This window comes from Oryx dammah, unplaced genomic scaffold, assembly GCF_014754425.2.
Source record: "Oryx dammah isolate SB20612 unplaced genomic scaffold, SCBI_Odam_1.1 HiC_scaffold_27, whole genome shotgun sequence".
NCBI classification, from domain to species: domain Eukaryota; kingdom Metazoa; phylum Chordata; class Mammalia; order Artiodactyla; family Bovidae; genus Oryx; species Oryx dammah.
The window spans coordinates 117,515,701-117,537,894 of NW_024070211.1; the positions used below are offsets into that span (position 1 = coordinate 117,515,701).

General features: G+C 44.0%; 1 protein-coding gene across 3 annotated transcripts in view; it reads right to left on the reverse strand.

Annotated features, from left to right (window-relative positions):
- TTN (titin) overlaps positions 1-22,194 on the reverse strand; it is a 274,747-nt gene that overhangs the window by 32,804 nt on the left and 219,749 nt on the right. For all 3 annotated transcript variants that reach the window (XM_040227721.1, XM_040227720.1, XM_040227719.1), the window contains 10 exons: positions 21,714-22,001; positions 21,328-21,618; positions 20,949-21,236; positions 20,008-20,595; positions 19,803-19,907; positions 19,074-19,271; positions 18,671-18,967; positions 17,976-18,563; positions 17,582-17,884; positions 375-17,480 (listed from right to left, as the gene is read on the reverse strand). In XM_040227721.1, coding sequence (XP_040083655.1) covers positions 375-17,480; positions 17,582-17,884; positions 17,976-18,563; positions 18,671-18,967; positions 19,074-19,271; positions 19,803-19,907; positions 20,008-20,595; positions 20,949-21,236; positions 21,328-21,618; positions 21,714-22,001 — 20,052 coding nt within the window. The remainder of the gene's footprint in view (positions 1-374; positions 17,481-17,581; positions 17,885-17,975; positions 18,564-18,670; positions 18,968-19,073; positions 19,272-19,802; positions 19,908-20,007; positions 20,596-20,948; positions 21,237-21,327; positions 21,619-21,713; positions 22,002-22,194) is intronic.

The window sequence follows — 22,194 nt, forward strand, 5'->3', positions numbered from 1 at the left end:
CATCAAATGACCCAATTAAATGATTAAATTTATCCCAAATTTATTATGGGCAAAAAATGAGGAATGAGATGAACAGTGTTATAAAATATCATGTAATTTCTGCACATACATGATATATATACATACATATATATATGCAGTCAAGTTAATTATACTTAAATCCAACATATATTATCTATCTTCATCTATGTAAATTTCTACTTTTTTTTGTAAATCAATGAAAAACTTTCTCTATTAGTAAGAATTCCTTTTGTGCCACAGTATGAATTGCTTGAGGTGTGAACCAAAAGCATTTAAACAGTAATTAAAATGATTCACACTATTCAAGGAAAATGAATATGGATATGTAGGTTTTCTTTGTTCTTAAAACATACCTGTTATCTTTACTCCTTCCTTCGTTTCGGCTGGTACACCGACACCAAACTCGTTTTCTCCAGAGACTCTGAAGTAGTAAATTGCCCCTTCTTGTAAGTTGGTAATTTTGTAGGAGAGGCGGTTACAGTTGTTGGTCACAGAGACCCATGCTTTCTTACTGGCCTCCCGTTTTTCTATGTGGTAGTTCTTCACTGGTGCTCCACCATCATTTTCAGGAACATCCCAGGATAATACTGCAGACTCTTTGGTGACATCATGTACAGTAATGCTGGCTGGAGGACCAGGAGAATCTAAAACTTTGACCACCAAGGTCAGTGAGGCAGCATTCAAGGTATTCTGAATCGTTAATGTGTATTTTCCAGAATCATTTCTGTTGGCATTTTCAATAGTCAGTGATGTTCGAGACTCTGTGGAATCAATATAAGCTCTAGTGCGGAGGTCCGTGTCTGGTTTACTCCAGGAGACACTGGGTACTGGTCTTCCTCGGAAAGGCACAGTCATGGTAAAGGAGGCACCGGCCTTGACAATCAAGGTCTTCCTCATTTCTGTGTCAAGATCAAATACAGGTTCTTCTTCTCTTTCCTTTGCTATCTGGGGATCGGAGCTATCACTGGGATCACTAGCACCAACCTTATTGATAGATCTTACTCTGAAAACGTATTCGGCTCCTGTGGTTAGTCCACTTACTGTATATTCAGTGCCTCTTAAGTTCTGAATGGCAGTTTGCCAGTCAGTTTCATCAGATTTTTTGAATTCCACGGTGTATCCAGTTATTGGGGCCCCACCATCAAATAAGGGCTTAACCCAGCCAATAGTTATATTGGTCTTGCCCGAGTCCACGACATTGGGTTTGGATGGAGGAGATGGTAAGAACACGGGATCTTCTGCCCGAATTAGAGGAGAGGTTTCACTTGGAAGGCTCAGGCCTGCAGCATTTTCTGCATATACCCGGTATTCATATTCACACCCTTCACGAAGTCCTGTGGATTTCACTCTCAGATCATAAACTGGTTTTTTGTTTACACGTACCCATCGTAGGCTGTTTTTCTCTCGCCTCTCAATGATGTAACCAGAGATTTCGCTGCCTCCATCACTCTCTGGTCTCGACCAGCAAAGTGTCATGAACTCTTTGGTCACAGATGTAATTTCCAAAGATGTAGGTGGACTTGGAACTGTAAATGGATCAAGGGCCTTTACAGCCATGCTCTCCAGGGGCTCGCCAACACCGTATTTATTAACACCTGTCACTCTAAAGATGTATTCATTGCCCTTGAGTAGCTTGGTCACTTTACAAGATGTCGTCCTTAACTCTCCTTCACATATTGTCCAAGCAAGGTGACTTGTCTCACGTTTTTCTACAATGTAATAGTCAATAGCTGCACCGCCGTCTTCTTGGGGTGGTCCCCAGGAAAGAGAGCATTTCTCAGCAGTGAGGCCGGTGATTTCAAGTGGTCCTGCAGGTGGGCCAGGCTTATCAAGTACCTTGCAGTTAACTGCCATAGACCGAGTTCCAGCAACATTCTTCACTGTTAGCACATACTGCCCAGAGTCTCGTCGGACACAGTCTTTCACTGTTAGCAAAGTAGTGTAGTCCGTTGACACAATTTCTGTTCTTGCTCTCTCTTCAATTTCTACACCATCCTTGGCCCAGGAGATTATTGGCAGAGGTCGCCCTGCAACATCTGCATCGATCTTAAGGACCTCTCCAGCTTTGACAACAATGACATCTCGGAATTTGACGTCCATCATAATTCTTGGAGCCTCAACATCATCTTTAACTGTGATAGGTCCGGTGGATTCAGATGGCTCACTAATTGAGTCAGCAGCATTCCTTGCAAAAACCCGGAATTCATAACGTTGATCTTCAGTGAGTTCAGTTACTTCAAAGTACGTTTCTGGTACATTAGTAAAGTTGCATTTCAGCCACCGGCCGTCTGGTAGTTCTCTACGTTCAATGATGTAGCCGGTGATCTTAGCTCCACCGTCATAATGTGGTTTTGACCACTTAAGTGACACTGATTTCCTTGTGATATTTGTGACTTCAGGTTGTCCAGGAGGGTCACAGGGGTCTCTTGCAGGGACTGGCTCACAAGATTTACTGCATTTACCAATTCCAGCAATATTCTCAGCATATACACGATACTCATACATCAGTCCTTCATCAAGGCCGGAGACTTTCATTTGCGTATCAGCAATGAGGGTTTTATTTGCTTTTGACCAAAGAATGCTGCTTCTTTCTTTATACTCAAGGTGATAACCAAGTACTCGACTTCCTCCATCATTAACTGGCACTTGCCAGGCCACCAACATGGTGGATTTTGTGGCATGCACAACTTTAGGAGTACCAGGAGGACCCGGGGGGCTGAATGGATACTCGGCAACTACAGCAGAAGAGACACTGTAGGAGCTCCTTCCAAAGCGGTTTTCTGCACAAACGCGGAACTGATACTCACTTCCTGTTACTAGACGAACTATTTTAACGGATGTTCTTGCAACTGCTTGTGAAACTACATGCCATGTTGTAGAAGTGGTTTCTCTCTTTTCAACGATGTAATTGCTAATCTGGCAGCCGCCATCATATTCTGGAGGATTCCAAGAGATGGTTATATTGTCGCAACTAACCTCATCAATATGTATAGGTCCGGGAGGTCCTGGTTTGTCAAGCACAATTACAGTAATAGGAACTGTTACGGATCCAGCGCTATTTGAAACACATAATTCATAACTGCCAACATCTTCCCTTGAAGCTTCCTTAATCGTTAGTGATGTCACAGTCTTTGAAGAAGAAACATGGACCCTAGTAGTCTCTTTAAGGGTCTGACCATCTTTTTTCCAGCTTACAGTAGCTTGAGGTCTTCCTTTAAATGGAACGTCAATCTTCAGTTGGTCCCTGGCCTTTACATTGAAAGTATTGAAAGGAAGCTCAACTGAAGGCTTTATTTCAATATCCCTTGCAATTACTGGCACTCCAAGTTGTCTTGGATCACTTTTTCCTTTTTCATTAATTGCAGCTACCCTGAAGATATACTCCTCTCCAGCAGTTAGGCCTGATATAGTTGCTTCTAGAGTCTTCACCTGTGTGCAGATGCTCCATTTTTCACTGCCTTTAGTCTGCATTTCAACTACATAACCAGTAATTTTGCTGCCACCGTCACTGTCTGGTTTCTCCCACTTAATTGTAGCTGTGTTCCGGGTCACATCGACAAGAGTTACTCTTCCAGGTGGGAGGGGTGGTTCAGAAGCTTTAACGGGTTCAGTTGTTTCAGCTGGCAAACCAATTCCATATTCATTGGCAGCCAAGACTCGGAAGTAGTAAGAACACCCTTCTTGGAGATTTTCGATTTTAAAAGTGTTCTTTGTGCAGTTGTTTGTAACAGTAGCATATGCTTTCCGTGTTGTTTCCCGTTTTTCGACAATGTAGTTTGTAATCTTAGCTCCGCCATCGATAAGCGGTGGTTCCCAAGCCAGTATCACAGAGTCTTTCTTCACTTCTCTTACAGTCAGATTCACAGGGGCACTCGGTGAGTCAAGAACTCTGACGTTAACAAAAGCAGTTTTAGAGCCACTGTTGTTTTCTAGCGTCAGATTATACCGACCACTGTCGAATCTGGTAACGTTATCAATTACCAGCATTGTGTATGAGCTGGTCACCTCAATCTGGGCCCTGTCAGTGAGAACACCTTCGGCCTTCTCCCATTTCACTTCAGGTTCCGGGCGACCTTTGATAGTGACAAATAAGCGTAAAGTAGCACTTGCACGCAGAATGACCACTTTTCTGAGATCAGCATCCAGTTCTATTTCTGGTGGCTCTTGTCTCTCTTTAGCAGCAACTGAACCAGGTATAGTTGCAGGCTCACCCACGCCTTCAGAGTTGATGGCGCAGATACGGAAGTTATATTCAGTATTTTCTTTAAGATTGGTCACTGTGAACTGCTTTCCTTGTAGTCCTGTTGGTGGGGTACACGTTGTCCACTCATCAGCAGTGGCTTCTTTGACCTCAACAACATAGCCCTTAACAGGCGCACCACCATCATAAATTGGTTTATTCCATGCCAGGGAGACAGAAGATCTGGAAGTGTCTGTCACTTTTGGATTACTTGGTGGTCCTGGTGGATACAGAGCATCACATGCACGATAGAAAACAGAAGGCTCGCTGGGTTCACCCACACCAGCTGCGTTTTCAGCAGCAACTCGGAATTCATAGGAATGCCCTTCAGTAAGGCCAGTTACCCTGAATCGAAGATCTGTTAGTGTTTTCTTGTTGCACTTGGTCCATCTAACGCCTTCTTTGTCTCTTTTTTCAAGAATATAGCCCTCGATTTCAGCACCTCCATCATCTACTGGGCGTGCCCATGTTACGACCATAGAATCTTTGGTGATTGCTGAGGCTTCAGGTGGTGAAGGAGGACCTGGTGGTTTATAAGGATTACGGGCTATAACAGGCTCAGATTCCAGCGGCTCTCCAATCCCGTATTTATTCGCAGCCATGACACGGAAAATGTACTCATTACCAGGAAGAAGTTTAGTGACTTTGTAGTTAAGGGCCTGCACCTCAGTTGAAACCTGGGTCCAGGAGAGTCTGCTGGTCTCTCTCTTTTCAATGATGTAATGTGAAATACTAGCACCACCATCTTGTAAAGGTGGGTTCCAAGCCAGGTAACATTTTTCAGCAGTAACCCCAGAAACTTTCAGAGGCCCTTCAGGAGGCCCTGGCCTGTCAAGTACCTTTACAGTGATGGGTATAGTCTTGGTACCACCAACGTTGCTGAGTTTCAGGATATATTGTCCCCCGTCACTACGTATACAATCTTTGACAACAAGGGTTGTCCTGTGAATAGTAGACTTGATTTCCATTCTGGCAGCTGTTTCTTCAAGCTCTCTTCCATCTTTTGACCAAACAATATCAGGGATAGGTTTGCCACGGATATCTGCTTCCAGGACAAAAGTCTCTCCCGCATGAACAACGATGACATCTTTATATTTGGGATCCAGTGAGGCATTTGGTGCGTCAATTTCATCTCTTGCAGTAATGGCGCCAGTACTCTCGGATGGTTCACTAAAGTTGCCGGCTGCGTTTCTTGCAATTACCCTAAATTCGTATCTTTGGTCTTCCACAAGTCCACTCACTGTAAATTCAGTTTCTAATACATTGGTAAAGCTGGCTTTCATCCAACGGCCATCAGGTAGATCTTTCTTTTCTACAATATAACCTGTTATTTTGCTGCCACCATCGTAGGCGGGTTTCTTCCATTTCAGTGTGACATTGTTTCTCGTAATGACAATGGCTTCAGGGCGACCTGGTGGGTCACAAGGATCACGAGCAACAAAGCATTCCGACACTTTGCTTGGCTTGCCGATGCCAACAATATTTTCAGCAGAAACTTTGAACTCATACTCAAGGCCTTCATCAAGCCCAGTTGTTTTGAATTTGGTGTCTTGAATGGGAGTCTTATTTAACTTGACCCATAAAATGCTGTTCTTTTCTTTCTGTTCAAGATGGTAGCCAATAACTTTGCTGCCTCCATCATTAACTGGCTCGTGCCATTGCACAAGCATTTGATCTTTTGACACTGATGTCACAAAAGGAGTGCCAGGCGGTCCAGGTTCTTTAAATGGATATTGTACAACAACCGGTTTAGAATCCAAGGGGGCACTTTTTCCATACCTGTTTTCTGCAAAAATTCTAAACTGGTACTCACTGCCCGTTTTCAGTTTGGTTATTTTAATTGTTGTTCTTGCCACTGTTGCTGATACCATGTGCCAAGTGGTGGTGGTTGTATCTCGCTTCTCTACTATGTAGTTGCTTATCTGGCAGCCACCAGTATAGGCTGGAGGTTCCCAAGATATGACCACAAAATCTGCACTAACTTCATCAAACCGAACTGGTCCAGCTGGAGGTCCAGGCTTTTCTAAAACGATAACACTGAGATTTTCAGTTGCGGTACCTGCACTGTTTGTTGCTGTTACAGTGTATTTCCCAAAGTCATCTTTGTTACTTTCTTTAATGTGCAAAATAGTTGAAGTAGCTGTTTTCTCAACATTTACTCTTGTCGTCTGTTTAAGAGGCTCGCCATCTTTGACCCATGAAATTTCAGGTCTTGGCCGGCCAATAACAGGAATTTCGATTTTAAGATCTTCACCAGCTTGGACACTGTATGTGTTAAATGGTAACTTAAAACTAGGCTGTATAGTCAAGTCTTTGGCTATGACCGGAACACCAAGCACTCTTGGATCGCTTTGTCCTTTCTCGTTGTAAGCCTTGACACGGAAGTGATATTCTTGCCCAGAACTCAAACCAGTAACAACTGCATTACAGACTTTGGATTCAGCCACGACACTCCATTTTTCTGTTCCTTTGGGCTGCATTTCAACAACATACCCAAGAATTCGGCTCCCACCATCGTGTTCAGGTTTCTCCCACATCAGGGATGCACTGGTCTGGGACACATCAGTGAGTGTGACCTTTCCTGGTGGGGAAGGAGGTTCAGATGCTTTCACAGCATCAACAGTTTCCACTGGAGCACCAATTCCAAATTCATTTTCAGCCATTACTCTGAAGTAATAAGTGGCTCCTTCTGTAAGATTCTCAACTTTGAGGCTTGTTTTGCTGCATTTATTACTCACATTAGCATATGCTTTCCTGGTTGATTCACGTTTGTCGATGACATAGTTCTTGACCTTTGCACCCCCATCAATTAAGGGTGGGTCCCATATCAGAAGGACAGAATCTTTTCTCACTTCTTTGACTGCCAAATTCTGTGGTGGTCCTGGGGTGTCAAGAACTTTCACAGTTACAAAAGCAGATTTAGACCCACTGCTGTTTTCCAGCTTGAGAATATATTTTCCAGCATCATTTCTATCACAGTTATCTATTGATAGTTGGGTATAGTTTGCTGCTTTTTCAATTTGGACCTTATCTGTGAATTCACCTTCCTCTCGAGACCAGGTGATCTCGGGTGTTGGGCGACCTTTGAATGGAATGTGAATTCTGACAGATCCACCAGCTCTTACAACGATTCCTTTCCTTAATTCAGAGTCAAGGTCAAGTTCAGGTGCTTCAAGTTTATCTTCTGGTTTCACAGTACCAGGAACGTCTGTAGCCTCACCTAAACCAACTTTATTGAGGGCACAGACCCGTACTTTATACTCTTGGTGTTCAGTGAGTTTTGAAATTTCAAATCGAGTGGCTTTCAGGCCAGTCTGGGGAGTAACTATTTGCCATTCTTCTTCATCTGCTTTACAGATTTCTACTACATATCCCAGAATTTCACTGCCACCATCGTAGATGGGTTTACCCCAGGCAAGTGTAATTGAATTTTTAGTGGTGTCTACAATGTGTGCATTGATGGGGGGGCCAGGTTTGAACACAGGATCGCAGGCCTTATAATAAACTGTAGCTGGACTTGGTTCTCCAACTCCGGCTGCATTTTCTGCAGAGACTCTGAATTCGTACTCATGATCTTCTGTTAATCCTGTTACTCTTAGCCGCAAGTCTGTAATGCGGCGTTTACTACATTTTATCCACCTAATGCCACTTCTGTCTCTTTTCTCTACGATGTAACCAATAATCTCACTTCCACCATCACTGTCTGGACGGTTCCAACAGACGGTCATGGAGTCCTTGGCAATGTTGGTGACTTCCAAGCTTTTTGGTGGTCCAGGAAGCACGAATGGGTTTCTCATGAGTACTGGTGCAGATTCCAAAGGCTCGCCAACACCATATTTGTTGACAGCCATTATACGGAAGATATATTCATTCCCTTCTAAGAGTTTGGTAACTTTCAGAGAATTGGTTACAACCTCTGAAGCAACAACAGTCCAGGCAAGCCGACTTGTTTCTCTCTTTTCAACAACATAGTGAGAAATGTCACTGCCACCATCTTGAAGTGGTGGAGACCACGTTAATGAGCATTTTTCAGCGGTGACTCCAGTAACCTGGACTGGCCCTTCTGGAGGCCCTGGTCTGTCTAACACTTTTACGTTTACTGGGAATGACTTAGAACCTGCAACATTGGAAGCTCTTAAAATATACTGTCCACCATCAATTCTAATGGCATCCTTTACAATAAGTAAAGCCTTGAAATCTGTGTTCTTTATTTCATATCTAGCAGATTCTTCAATCTCCTTATCTCCTCTTAACCACTCGATGGTAGGCAGGGGCTTTCCGTGGACATCGGCTTCAAGCCTGAATGTTTCTCCAGCATTTACCACAATTGTGTCTCTAAATTTTGGATCCATTGAAATTCTTGGGAGTTCGACCTCATCCCTGGCAGTTATCGGTCCAGTACTGTCAGAAGGTTTGCTTATTGTACCTGCTGCATTCTTTGCAATGACTCTGAATTCATATCTTTGATCTTCAGTAAGACCTGACACAGTAAACTGAGTTTCAATGACGTTTGTGAAGCTGGCTTTCATCCAGCGACCATCAGGCAGATCACGCTTCTCTACAATGTAACCCGTAATCACACTTCCACCATCATATGCGGGTTTGGTCCATTGTAAAGTGATTTCATGTCTTTTAACAATTATTGCTTCTGGGGTACCTGGTGGGTCACAGGGATCTCTGGCTACATAGCATTCGGAATTCTTGCTTGCCTTGCCTATACCAACAATATTTTCAGCATACACTCTGAATTCATATTCAATGCCTTCTTCAAGATTGATTGCTTTAAACTGGGTATCATGAATAATAGTTTTGTTGACTTTTGTCCACAAAATACTGTTTCTTTCCTTTTTCTCAAGGTGGTAACCTATGATTGGGCTGCCACCATTATTGATTGGTTCATGCCACTGTATAACCATGGAATCTTTGGAAATGGCTGTGGCAAATGGTGTACCTGGAGGGCCTGGTTCTTTGTAGGGATATTGAGCTACAATCGGCTCAGATTCCAGTGCAAAGCTTTGTCCATATCTGTTTTCAGCGAATATTCTGAATTGATATTCTGTACCAGTTTTCAGTTTGGTCACTTTGAGTGTCGTTCTGGCCACAGTAGCAGAAACAACCTCCCATACTGTGGTGGTTGTATCTCTTTTCTGAACTACGTAGTTGGTGATCTGGCAGCCCCCTGTATATGATGGAGGTTCCCAAGATAAGGTAATACTTTCAGCACTGACTTCATCAAATTTAACAGGTCCTTTTGGAGGATCAGGCTTATCTAGGGTTATAATTTCAATGGATGCTGTCTTCTGGCCAACCACATTAGCAACTGTGATTCCATAATGTCCACCATCATCCTTATGAGTCTCTTTAATACTGAGTACGGTGAGGTCAAGTGAATCAGTGACATTGATTCTTGTAGTCTGCTTCAGTGGAAGATCGTCTTTAGTCCAGGTAATAGTTGGCTTAGGACGTCCAGAAATGGGTACTTCTATTTTCAAATCTTGGCCAACTTGTACACTGTAACTGTTAAATGCAGGTCTCACATCTGGCTCAATGACCAGATCTTTGGCAACTATTGGAACTGCAAGAGACCTAGGATCACTTCTCCCCTTTTCATTTACAGCCACAACTCTAAAAAGGTACTCTTCTCCCTGAGTTAGGTTGGTAATTACGGCTTCAAGGGACTTGACTCGAGCGCACTCGGACCATTTCTCACTGTGTTTAGCTTGCATCTCCACAATATACTGAATGATTTTACTGCCACCGTCATGTTCAGGCTTTGTCCAGCTCAAAGAGACACTGTTTCTGGTGACATCATCCACAGTGATTTTTCCTGGAGGTTGTGGGACTTCTGCAACCTTAACTGGATCATCAGTGTGGGCGGGAAGGCCAATACCATACTCGTTCTCAGCTGTGACTCTGAAGTAATAGCTACAGCCTTCTTGGAGCTGATCAATTTTCCAAGAATTCTTATGGCAGTTTGTCACAACAGCAGCATATGACTTCCTTGTGGCTTCACGTTTCTCAACAATGTAGTTTTTAATTTTGGATCCCCCATCCAGCAGAGGAGGCTCCCATGTAATTGACACTGAGTCTTTAGTGATTTCTGTGACTTTCAGATTAACAGGTGGACTTGGTGTGTCCAGAACTCTCACAGTCACAAAGGCAGACTTTGTCCCGCTGCTGTTTTCTAATGTGAGAGTGTATTTTCCACTATCATATCGGTTGACATTGTCAAGAACAAGGGAGGTGAAGCTGCTAGTGCTGTCGATTATAGCTGCGTCTCGGATTTCACCATCCACTTTGCCCCATTTAACTTCTGGTGTAGGACGACCTCTAATAGGAACAAATAACCTTAAGGAGCCACCTGCCCTTATATTTAGAATTTTCCTCAGTTCAAGGTCAAGGTCAATGTCTGGTGCTTCCAACTTTTCTTCAACTATAACAGGTCCAGGGACATCAGCATGTTCTCCCACTCCCGCTTTGTTAACAGCACAGATACGGAAGTTGTATTCATGCTTTTCCAACAGCTTCTCCACTTCTATGTTTGTTTTATTGATTCCAGTCGGTGGAGTGCACATTGTCCATTCACCAACACTCACGTCACATTTTTCAACAATGTATCCTTGGATTTCACAGCCACCGTCATATATTGGTTTGCCCCAAGAAAGGAAGACGGAAGATCTTGTAATATCAGTGACTCTGGGGTTGTTTGGAGGTCCTGGTTTATAAATAGGATCACAAGCCTTTTGATAAGCAGAAGGTGGGCTTGGCTCGCTAAGTCCAGCAGCGTTCTCAGCTGAGACTCTGAACTCATAATTGTGATTTTCTAAGAGTCCGGTTACTCTCAAGCGCAGCTCCCCAATCAGACGTTTGTGGCATCTTGTCCATCTGATGCCCTCTTTGTCGCGTTTTTCAAGAACATACCCAAGAATTTCACTGCCGCCATCAGATGCTGGTCTTTCCCATACAACAATCATTGAGTCCTTGGTCACCGCCGTGATTTCTGGAGCCTTTGGTGCATCTGGCACTACAAATGGGTTCTTGGCAGTTACTGGCTCAGATTCAAGAGGTTCGCCAACACCATATTTGTTGACAGCCATTACACGGAAAATATATTCATTGCCTTCAAGCAGCTTAGTAACCTTGCAGCTGAGAGTCTGTACGTTAGCATCAACCACAGTCCAAACCAAGCGGCTGGTCTCTCTCCTTTCCACAATATAATTTATGATATCGCTCCCACCATCTTGGAGTGGGGGTTTCCAAGCTAGTGTGCATTTTTCTGCTGTAACTCCTGATATAACAATAGGTCCTTCGGGTGGCCCTGGTCTGTCAAGAACTTTGACATTTACAGTGACTGACTTTTCTCCTGCAACGTTTTTGGCCTTCAGTATGTAGCTTCCACTGTCAATGCGTATTGCATCCTTGACACTGAGACTGGTGGCAAAGTCAGTGCTCTTAATTTCTAATCGAGCTGTATTGGAGAGCTCATGATCACCTTTTATCCACTGAGTGGTTGGTATCGGTTTGCCATAAATATCTGCATCAATCTTAAATAGCTCACCAGCATGCACCACAATTGTGTCTTTGTATTTTGGATCCATGCGAATCTGTGGTGGTTCTACCTCGTCTCTTGCTGTTATTGCTCCTGTGCTCTCTGAAGGCTCACTAAATACTCCTGCAGCATTTCGGGCTATAACCCGGAACTCGTATCTATGGTCTTCAACTAGGCCAGTTACTTCAAACTGAGTGTCAATGACGTTGGTAAAACTAGCTTTCATCCAGCGGCCCTCGGGCAGTTCTTTCTTTTCAACAATATAACCAGTGATCTTGCTTCCACCATCGTAAGTGGGTTTCTTCCACTGAAGAGTCACGGAATTTCTTGTGACAATGATTGGCTCTGGCTTTCCTGGTGGATCACATGGATCACGGGCTACGTAGCTTTCGGACACTTTACTTGGCTTGCCGATGCCCACAATGTTCTCTGCAGAGACTCTAAATTCATATTCAACGCCTTCGTCGAGGCCAGTTGTTTTAAACTTGGTTTGAGGAATAGGTGTCTTATTCAACTTTACCCAGAGGATGCTGTTTCTTTCCTTGCGTTCCAAGTGATAGCCAATGACTTTGCTACCTCCGTCACTGACTGGCTCGTTCCAGTGTACTTCCATGCTGTCCTTGGAGGATAGTGTTACGAACGGTGTGCCAGGAGGACCAGGAACTTTGAATGGATACTGGGCTACAATAGGCTCTGAAGTGAGGTAGGTGCTCTTTCCATATCTGTTTTCAGCTGCAATCCTAAACTGATATTCACACCCAGTCTTTAACCTGCAAGCTTTTATTGTTGTCCTTGCAACAGTAGCTGACACAATCTGCCAGCTGGTTGTGGAAGTGTCCCGTTTTTCTACAATGTAATTGTTGATAGAACTTCCACCATCATACTTAGGTGGGCCCCAAGAGAAAGTAATACTGTCAGCTGTCACTTCCTCCATTTTAACTGGTCCTGTTGGAGGCCCTGGTTTGTCAAGAACGATAACATTAAGGGTTTCGGTAGCTTCACCAGCTGAGTTAGTCAGTTTAACGATGTAATGTCCAACATCTTCTCGGCACGCCTCCTTTATTGTCAGTAGAGAGTTATTTTCTGTGCTCTCGGCGTTTACTCTGGTCGTCTGCTTCAGTGGCACGTCATCTTTATGCCAGGTTACGGCTGGCGTAGGGCGTCCAATGAATGGAACATCGACTTTTAGGTCTTCACCTGCCAGGACAGTGAAAGTAGTGAACAGGAGTTTGAAGGCTGGTGGAATGACAAGATCCTTAGCAATTACTGGCACGCTCAGTTGTCTCGGATCGCTAATGCCCTTCTCGTTCTGAGCAGACACACGGAAAGAGTACTCTTCACCCTGAATTAATCCAGTAATAGTGGCTTCAGTGACTTTGACTGTGGCACATGTGACCCATTTGTCACTGCCTTTGCTCTGCATCTCTACGATGTAGCCTAGAATTCGGCTGCCTCCGTCATGCTCGGGTTTCTCCCAGGAGAGTGACACACTGTTTCTTGTGACGTCCACCAACGTTATCTTTCCTGGAGGCAGAGGTCGTTCTGATACTTTCACAGATTCAGCGGTTTCAGCAGGCAGCCCGATGCCGTATTCATTTTCGGCGAGAACCCTGAAGTAGTAACTGCAGCCTTCTTGAAGCTGGTCTACCTTCCAGGAAGTCTTGTGGCAATTTGTTGTAACAGTTGAATATGCTTTCCTTGTTGATTCCCGCTTTTCAACAATATAGTTATTTATTTTTGAACCTCCGTCAATAAGAGGAGGCTCCCACGTCAGTGTGACAGATGTCTTTGTGACCTCCTTCACCTTCAGGTCCTGTGGAGGGCCTGGTGTGTCTAGGACTCTGACATTAACAAATGCAGACTTGCTGCCTGAGCTGTTTTCTATGGTTAGTATGTATTTGCCACTGTCGAATCTGTTTACGTTTCCAATAATAAGCAGGGTGTAAGAGCTTGTGGACTCGATGCTAGCTTTATCTAAAGATTCTCCATGTTCTCGGGTCCACTTCACCTCGGGTGCTGGCCTTCCTTTGATGGGGACAAAAAGTCTCAGAGTACAGCAAGCTCTTATGGTGACGACTTTGCGCAGTTCGGCATCCAGTTCAATCTCTGGAGGCAGCATCCTGTCTTCAGCCTTTGGAGTTCCAGGAACAAGTGCAGGTTCCCCAATGCCTTCAGAATTCATGGCGTAGATGCGAATTTTATATTCCTGGTTCTCTGTGAGGTTGGTGATGGTGTAAGACGTTGCCTTGAGCCCAGCTGGTGGAGTGACGATCTTCCATTCATCTTCCTCTGGCAGGGCGATCTCAACCATATACCCAGTGATTTCAGACCCACCATCATAGATAGGCTTGTTCCAAGCAATCGAAATGGATGATCTGCTTGTATCTAGAACACGTGGGTTACCTGGTGGGCCGGGTTTAAACACAGCATCACAAGCTTTATAAAATGGACTGGTAGCGCTCGGTGCACTGATTCCAGCCGCGTTCTCAGCCATGACCCGGAACTCATACTCATGTCCTTCTGTCAGCCCAGACACTTTGTATCTTAAATCAGTAAGGGTCTTTTTGTTGCATTTCACCCAGCGTTGGCCTGCTTTATCTCGCCGTTCCACAATGTAATTGATGATCTCACTGCCACCATCAGAGTCAGGATGGCCCCAGCAGACAACCATGGAATCTTTAGTGATACTGGTAACTTCAGGGTTTTTAGGGGGATCAGGAGGTCCGTAAGGATCCAGTGCAAGCACAGGCTCTGAGTCCAGTGGCTCTCCAATGCCATATTTGTTTACAGCCATCACACGGAATATGTATTCATTGCCTTTCAAGAGTTTAGTGACCTTTAGTTTTGTTAGTTGGACTTCTGAGGCTACATTGGTCCATGCCAGTCTGCTGGTTTCACGTTTCTGAACGACATAATAGTCAATCTTGGCTCCTCCATCATCCAGTGGAGGCAACCACGACAGTACACATTTTTCTGATGTCACTTCCGATACAGCTAAAGGTCCTTCTGGTGGGCCTGGCCTATCAAGAACTTTGACATGGAAGATGTGTTTGGCAAAACCACCAGGATTAGTTGCTGTAAGGGTATAGGCACCGCCATCCCTTCTCAGTGAATCCTTATTTACCAGATTAGTAGAGAAATCTGCAATTTTAATTTCTAATTTTGCTGTGTTTTCAAGCTCCTTTCCATCTTTGGTCCATTCCATTGTTGGAGGTGGGCGACCTGAAACATCAGCTTCCAGCTTGAACGCTTCACCTGCTTTTAATGTAATTGTGTCCTTATATTTGACATCCACCATTATCCTTGGGGCTTCAACGTCGTCTCTGCATGTGATAGCATCTGATGGCTCAGATGGTGGGCTAATAGCACCAGCAGCATTTTTGGCAATGACACGGAATTCATATGCGGCATCTTCAGTTAGTCCACTGACTGTAAATTCATTCTCTAAAATGTTGCTGAAGTTGGCCTTTAGCCACCGTCCATTAGGAAGATCCCGCTTTTCAACTATATAACTAGTAATTTTAAAGCCTCCAGTATATTCAGGCTTAGCCCATTTAAGAGTCACTGTGTGTCTAGTAATATTGAGAGGAATTGGTTTCCCGGGTGGGTCAATGGGATCCAAAGCTAAAATAGGTTCGGATGGCTTGCTTGGCTTGCCTTTGCCAGCCATGTTTTCTGCAATCACTCGGAATTCATAAGCAATACCATCTGTTAGTCCACTTGATTTGAAAATGTTGCCAGGTACTAATGCTTTGCTCACAGTCTGCCAGAGAATACCGTTTCGTTCTTTTCTTTCAACGTGGTATCCTAAAATGGGGCTTCCACCATCAGAAAGAGGCTCATGCCAGCTGATTGTTATTGAGTCCTTGGTAACTGCAGCCACCTGAGGGGTACCAGGAGGCCCAGGGACCTTAAATGGATAGTTGGCAACTACAGGGGCTGACGTGATGCTGGGTCCCACTCCGTATCTGTTTTGAGCTTTTACCCGGAATTGGTACTCTACTCCGGTAGTAAGGCGAGTGGCTTTGTAGGTAGTGCGTATAACAGTAGTTGCTAGTTCAACCCACGTGGTACTGTCAGTCTGCCGCATTTCTACCACATAGTTGCTTATGGGTACACCTCCATCATTCTCAGGTGGCTCCCAAGAGAAGGTGACAAAATCAGATGAAACTTCATCAAATTTGATTGGTCCAGTAGGTGGCCCTGGGATGTCATGGACTTGAATGGTGATGACATCACCAACCTCTCCCACAATGTTCCTTGCTGTTAATGGGTAGGGCCCACTGTCACTTCTTACGCACTCGTTGATGTTTAAGATGGTGGAAGTTGCTGTGTTTTCAAAGTTAACTCTCTGTGTCTGTTTAAGGATCTGGTCTCCTTTCTTCCACGTAACCGTGGGCTTTGGTCGACCAAGCACTGGAATTTCCACTTTGATGTTGTCACCAGCTTTAGCGATGACTAGTTTCTGATAAATGCCGCGGAGATCCAGTTCTGGAAGCATGGTCTGCTCCTTGACAATGACAGGTCTGCTTTCTCTAGGGGCGCTTCTCCCTGCGCTGTTCACTGCCATGACCTGGAAGGTGTATTCTTCCCCTTCGGTCAGATTCTTCACAACGCATTCCAACCCCTTCACGGTTGTGATGTGGGTCCACTGGTCAGAGCCTTTTCTCTGGGCTTCAATCACATAGCCAGTGATCTTACTGCCCCCGTCATGTTTGGGTTTAGGCCATGCCAAGCTGACTGTGCTCTTAGTTATGTCCATGATGTTAAGACTCTCTGGTGGTGATGGTGCTTCGGAGGCCTTTACGGGCTCCGTTGTTTCCGCCGGCTCGCCGATTCCGTACTCGTTTTCTGCCATCACTCTGAAGAAGTATTCACACCCTTCCGACAGGCCAGTGACTTTATAAGTGCATTTATGGCACTTCGTGGTGACCGTGGAGTAAGATTTCCGTGTTGCTTCTCGTTTCTCCACAATGTAGTTTGTGATGCGTGAACCCCCGTCTATCAGAGGGAGGTCCCAGTGCAGGGTGACACTCTCCTTTGTGATGTCAGTAGGTCTCAGGTTGAGGACAGGCCCTGGTGTGTCCAAGACTCGGACGTTAACGAAGCCGCTCTTCTTCCCTGCGGGGTTCTCTATGGTCATCACAAACTTGCCAGTGTCGTATCTGTTACATTCTGGGATGATCAGGAGCGTGAATGACTCTGTATTTTCGATGTTAGCTCGGTTCTTAAGGTTGATATCGTCTTTGGTCCATGTCACTTCAGGGGCAGGTCGACCTTTAATGGGCACGAAGATTCTGATACTGAGTCCTGCTCTCACAACAAGAGTTCTTCGAAGCTCAGCATCTAGTTCGAAGTCAGGGGCCATCTCCCGTTCCACAATTTCAACATTTGGAATCACTGCTGGCTCCCCAACACCAGCATCATTGACGGCACTGATTCTAAAATTGTATTTTTCTTTAGTCTCAAGATCAGGGACCACAAACTCAGTGATTCTGAGGGCTGTTCCTGTTGTATCCTTTATCCAGCCCTCATCTCCTACTTTTTGATGTTCTACAACATAGCCAGTGATTTCAAGGCCACCGTCATAATGAGGCTTGCCCCAGGCCAAAGAAGCAGATTTCTTGGTAGTGTCGGTGACACGTGCATTTGAAGGTGGTCCTGGGGGATCTGGAAAGGAAACAGGCCCAAAAATGTTAAGGGTTTGGATTTGGTATAAATTAAATACCAGCACTCCCCAAAGAGCTGTGTTGAAAAAGATAAATACTCACAGGCAACATCTTTCATTAGAACAGGATTTGAAGCATCACTAGGTGGACCAATTCCTGCTTTGTTCTCTGCACTGACTCGGAACTCGTAGGTGTTTCCTTCTTGCAGTCCTGTCACTTTGCATCTGAGATCAGAAACCGGAGTCTTTGTTGCTCTCACCCATCGCAAGCTTTTCTTCTCTCTCCTTTCTACATGATACCCTGTGATCTCGCTGCCACCGTCATCCACTGGTCTTTTCCAGCTGATAGTGGCAGTGTTTTTAGTGACATTGGAAACCTCTGGCTTTCCAGGGGGGCCAGGTGGACCTGAAAAGGAAGCAAATTTGTGAGAAATCTATGATTTCCTAAGCTCTGCTGCAAAGGTTTATGCATCAATTCCCTTATATGCTGTACTTACCAAATCTGTCTACCATTTTGACAGGTTCAGACTGTACGGGTTCTCCTTTGCCATACTGGTTTACAGCTGAGACCCGGAAGACATACTCGTTTCCTTGGATAAGTTTGGTTGCCACATGCCTGCAAGACTGAATATCTTCGGCAACCGCTGTCCACAGAAGTCGGCTGGTTTCTCTCTTTTCCAGGACATAGGACTTAATTGGTGAGCCACCGTCTTCCAACGGAGGTGTCCATGTGAGTGTTGCTTTTTCAGCAGAAACATTACTGATTTCAATGGGACCTGGGGGACCAGGTACATCAAGCACCGTCACCTTCACATGTTCACTCTTTGTGCCAAAAGGATTAGTCGCAGTGATGGTGTATTCACCAGCATCTTTTCTAGTTGCATACTTGACAGCAAGCATGGAAGATGTTGGGGTTGAAGTTATCTGAACAATATCTGACGGTCGTATGTCTTTTCCTGCCCTGGACCAACTGGACTTTGGAAGAGGCTTGCCAAGAATGCTAATGGCACTCAGAACAATGGTGTCTCCTGCTTTAACTGTTAGCCCATCTTTTATTGTGGGATCAAGAACAATGGTTGGTGCCTCTGCAAAGGAAAAAAAAAAAAAACCAACAAACATTGTAATCAGAAAAGGAAGGTAGCTTAATTTACTGGTTTTTTTTTAATGTGCATAAAAAATAAAATAGACCTACCATATTCATCTTTGCAGATAATGGTCCCTGTACTTTCTGATGGAGCACTGATAGCACCTGCTGTATTCTTTGCTCTAATTCGGAATTCATATTTTCCACCCTCGACAAGGTCAGTAACAGTAAAGGCACAATCTGGGACATTAACATGGTTGGCTTTCGTCCAGGATTTAGAGGGAAGATCTCGCATCTCTACTATATACCCAGTCAACTTATGGCCACCATCGTATTTAGGTTCAGTCCAGACGAGAGTCACTGAATTCCTTGTTACACTGATAACCTCTGGTTTGCCAGGAGGATCTAAAATAAAGCAACAAATGAACCAACCCAGTCAGCCACACACCAATGTTTTCTCCATGAGGAAATACAAAGAGACATTATACAAAGTCTCTGTATAATGACTTACCAATTGGATCAAGGGCCACAACTGGCTCTGATGGCAGGCTTGGTTTGCCTACTCCTGCTAAATTGATTGCCATAACTCGGAACTCATATTCCAGACCTTCAGTTAGTCCTGTCACTTTGAAGTCTTTCATCCTAATAGGAGTCTTATTAGCTCTCTTCCACAAGAGGCTGTTTCTTTCCTTGAACTCGATGTGATACCCTATAAAAGACCCAGTGATGTGTCAGTTCACATAAAAAGCACAAATGTAGCCTGATTTTTAAATACACACATTCATGTCAATGTATGGCAAAACCAATACAGAATTGTAAAGTAAAATAAAAAATAAATTAATTAATTAAAAATAAATAAATAAATAAATACACACATACACAGAACAAATAATCATTCTTGTTGGTATCTACACTTTTATTACCTAGCCATAGGGATATTTTTATCTCCTGGAATAGACTTACTTATGGCACCTTCTGTTGAAATTTTAACTTATAAAAATAGATACTATCATTTAGAAAACCTTTATTAACTATTACATTAGGAGTTTTTCATTCAAATGAAGTTGGCTTAATGAATTAGCTTACTTAATTCTTAATGTTCTGAATGCATGATGAACTGAAAAAAGGAACATATACTTTTGGATGTGCAGATAGTACTGTAAGTAAGTAGCACAGATTCAGCTTGTTTTCGGGGAGGAAGATTAATGTTAATGCTCTAGGATAAGAGCCAACAAAATACCTGTAATCGGAGAGCCTCCAGTTTTCCTGGGGTCAGTCCATGTTAGAGATACGGAGTCATGTCTGACATCCACGATATTGGGAGGTGGGGGAGCATCAGGCACATCTAGGAAAAAGCAGATAATTCAAGATTTATAATCAGGAATGTATTCGAAATGAACTGGAACCATGTTCTGCTTTATGTTTTCTGACCTTGAGACACTTACCAAATGGGTGTCTGGCAACAACTGGCTCCGATTTCAGACCCTCTCCTACACCGTATTTATTTTCGGCACTGACCCGGAAGGTGTATTCCATCCCCTCGTGGAGTCTCATGACCCTGAAAGTGGTTTTCTGGACAGCCGAGGCACAAGTCACCCACTTGTTGTTTACAGAATCTCTCTTCTCTAGGATGTAGTTGGTGATCTCAGAGCCTCCATCGTCCTTCGGAGGACCCCACTTTAAGGTTACGGCTTCCGCTGTGACTTCTTCAAATTTGATCGGTCCAGTGGGGATGCCAGGCTTGCCAACAACTTTTATGGTGAGAGTCCCTTCCTTGGTGCCAGCCACATTCTTCAGTGTGATTGTGTATTTTCCAGCATCAGATTTTCGGCAATCATATACGACAAGAGTGGTGTTAACTGCAGACGACTCAACACTGACCCTTGTGTCTGTTGCTAGAGGGTCTTCCCCTTTCTTCCAGGTCACGGATGGAACTGGCTTGCCTTTTATGGGGATCTTAAGACGGAAATTGCTGTTTTCTTTGGCCAAGTAGCACAAATCAGGTAGGTCCTTTAAGTCAAGGTCAGGAGCCACTGTAAAACAGCAGAGATAAGTCATTTTTTAATGCCAGGCAGTTAGTTTTTTCAGATCATTATAGTTTTTAGAGGGTTTTTATGTAAGCCAGGGAATAGGGCTCAAGAGCACTTTCAGTTTTTTATATGGAGCATTTTAAAAGTCTCTATTGAATTTGTTACAATGTTATTTCTGTTTTATGCTTTGGTTTTTTGGCCATGAGGCATGAAGGATCTTAACTCCCCGACCAGGGATCGAACTTGAGAACCCCATGTATTGGAAGGTGAAGTCTTAATTACCGGACTGCCAGGGAAGTCCCAAGAGTGCACTTTTGATGACAAAGGGGAAATGGAGATGATGGCTAAGGGCTTACCAACATCATCCTTCGCCACAGCAGTGATTTCACTTGGGGTGCCTTCTCCATTTTCATTCTCAGCGCTCACTCGGAAGGTATATTCCTTCCCTTCAGTCAAGTCTTTTGTGGTGTACTGTAAGCTTAATGATTTCATGACTCGTTGCCACTTATTTTCTTCAGTCAGGAAATCAACGACATATCCAGTGATTCGACTTCCACCATCGCTGCGAGGCTTCTTCCAGCCTATGCTGCAAGATGACTTGGTGACAGAGGTCACCTTCAGGTCCACCACTGGTCCAGGGGTTTCTAGAGCAAAGGAGAAATGATGAGCCTAAGCCCCAGAAAACCAAGGTAAGGTGTCACTCAGAGTGATAGGGTGGTAGCCTCATTTGCTTACCGGAAGCTTTGACAGCATCACGTGTCTCACCGGGATCACCAATGCCATACTCGTTTTCAGCAAACACCCTGAAGAAGTAGGATTTTCCCTCTTCCAGGTTAGATACTCTGAAGCTTGTTTTCGAGCACTCTGTTGTTACAGTAGACCAGGACTTCCTCTCTGCATCACGCTTTTCTACCACATAGTTTATGATGGGGCTTCCACCATCAATAATGGGAGGATCCCAGGTAATATAAGCAGAATCTTTGGATATTTCTTTGACAGTCACATTGACGGGTGGCCCAGGAGTATCTGAATAAATAGTGGGTAAATAAGAAATGAATACCTAAAAAACACATTGGCTACATTTTAAACATATATATGATTGTTTTTCCATGTAGACTTACCAAGCACTTTCACTACAATGGTATATTCCTTTTTACCACAGCTGTTCTCCAGAGTCAAGATGTATTTTCCTGCATCATATTTGTTCACCTTTTCACAGCGCAAGAAGGTGTCAAAGTCAGTGGACTTTATGTCCAGTCCAACCCTTTCTCTTAGATTGACATTTGGTTTAGACCAAGTTATCTTGGGAGGTGGACGTCCTTTTACTGGCACGTACAGTCTCATGGTAACTCCAGCACGCAATATGAGTGTCTTCCTCAAATCAGCATCAAGTTCTCCTTCAGGTGGAACTGTTTAACGTTGGAGTGAAGAATGTTAGAGTAATGTGTATTTCCAAGGACTGGCCTGATAACTCCTAAAATATGTTTCTGATTTCTAGTTCTTAAAAAAATTCTTAATATAATCCTCAAAACTTTTACCAACTATCTTAAGACTCTGTAGTAATTATTGACCTTTCTATTTTCTAGTATCCTATGGGCCAAC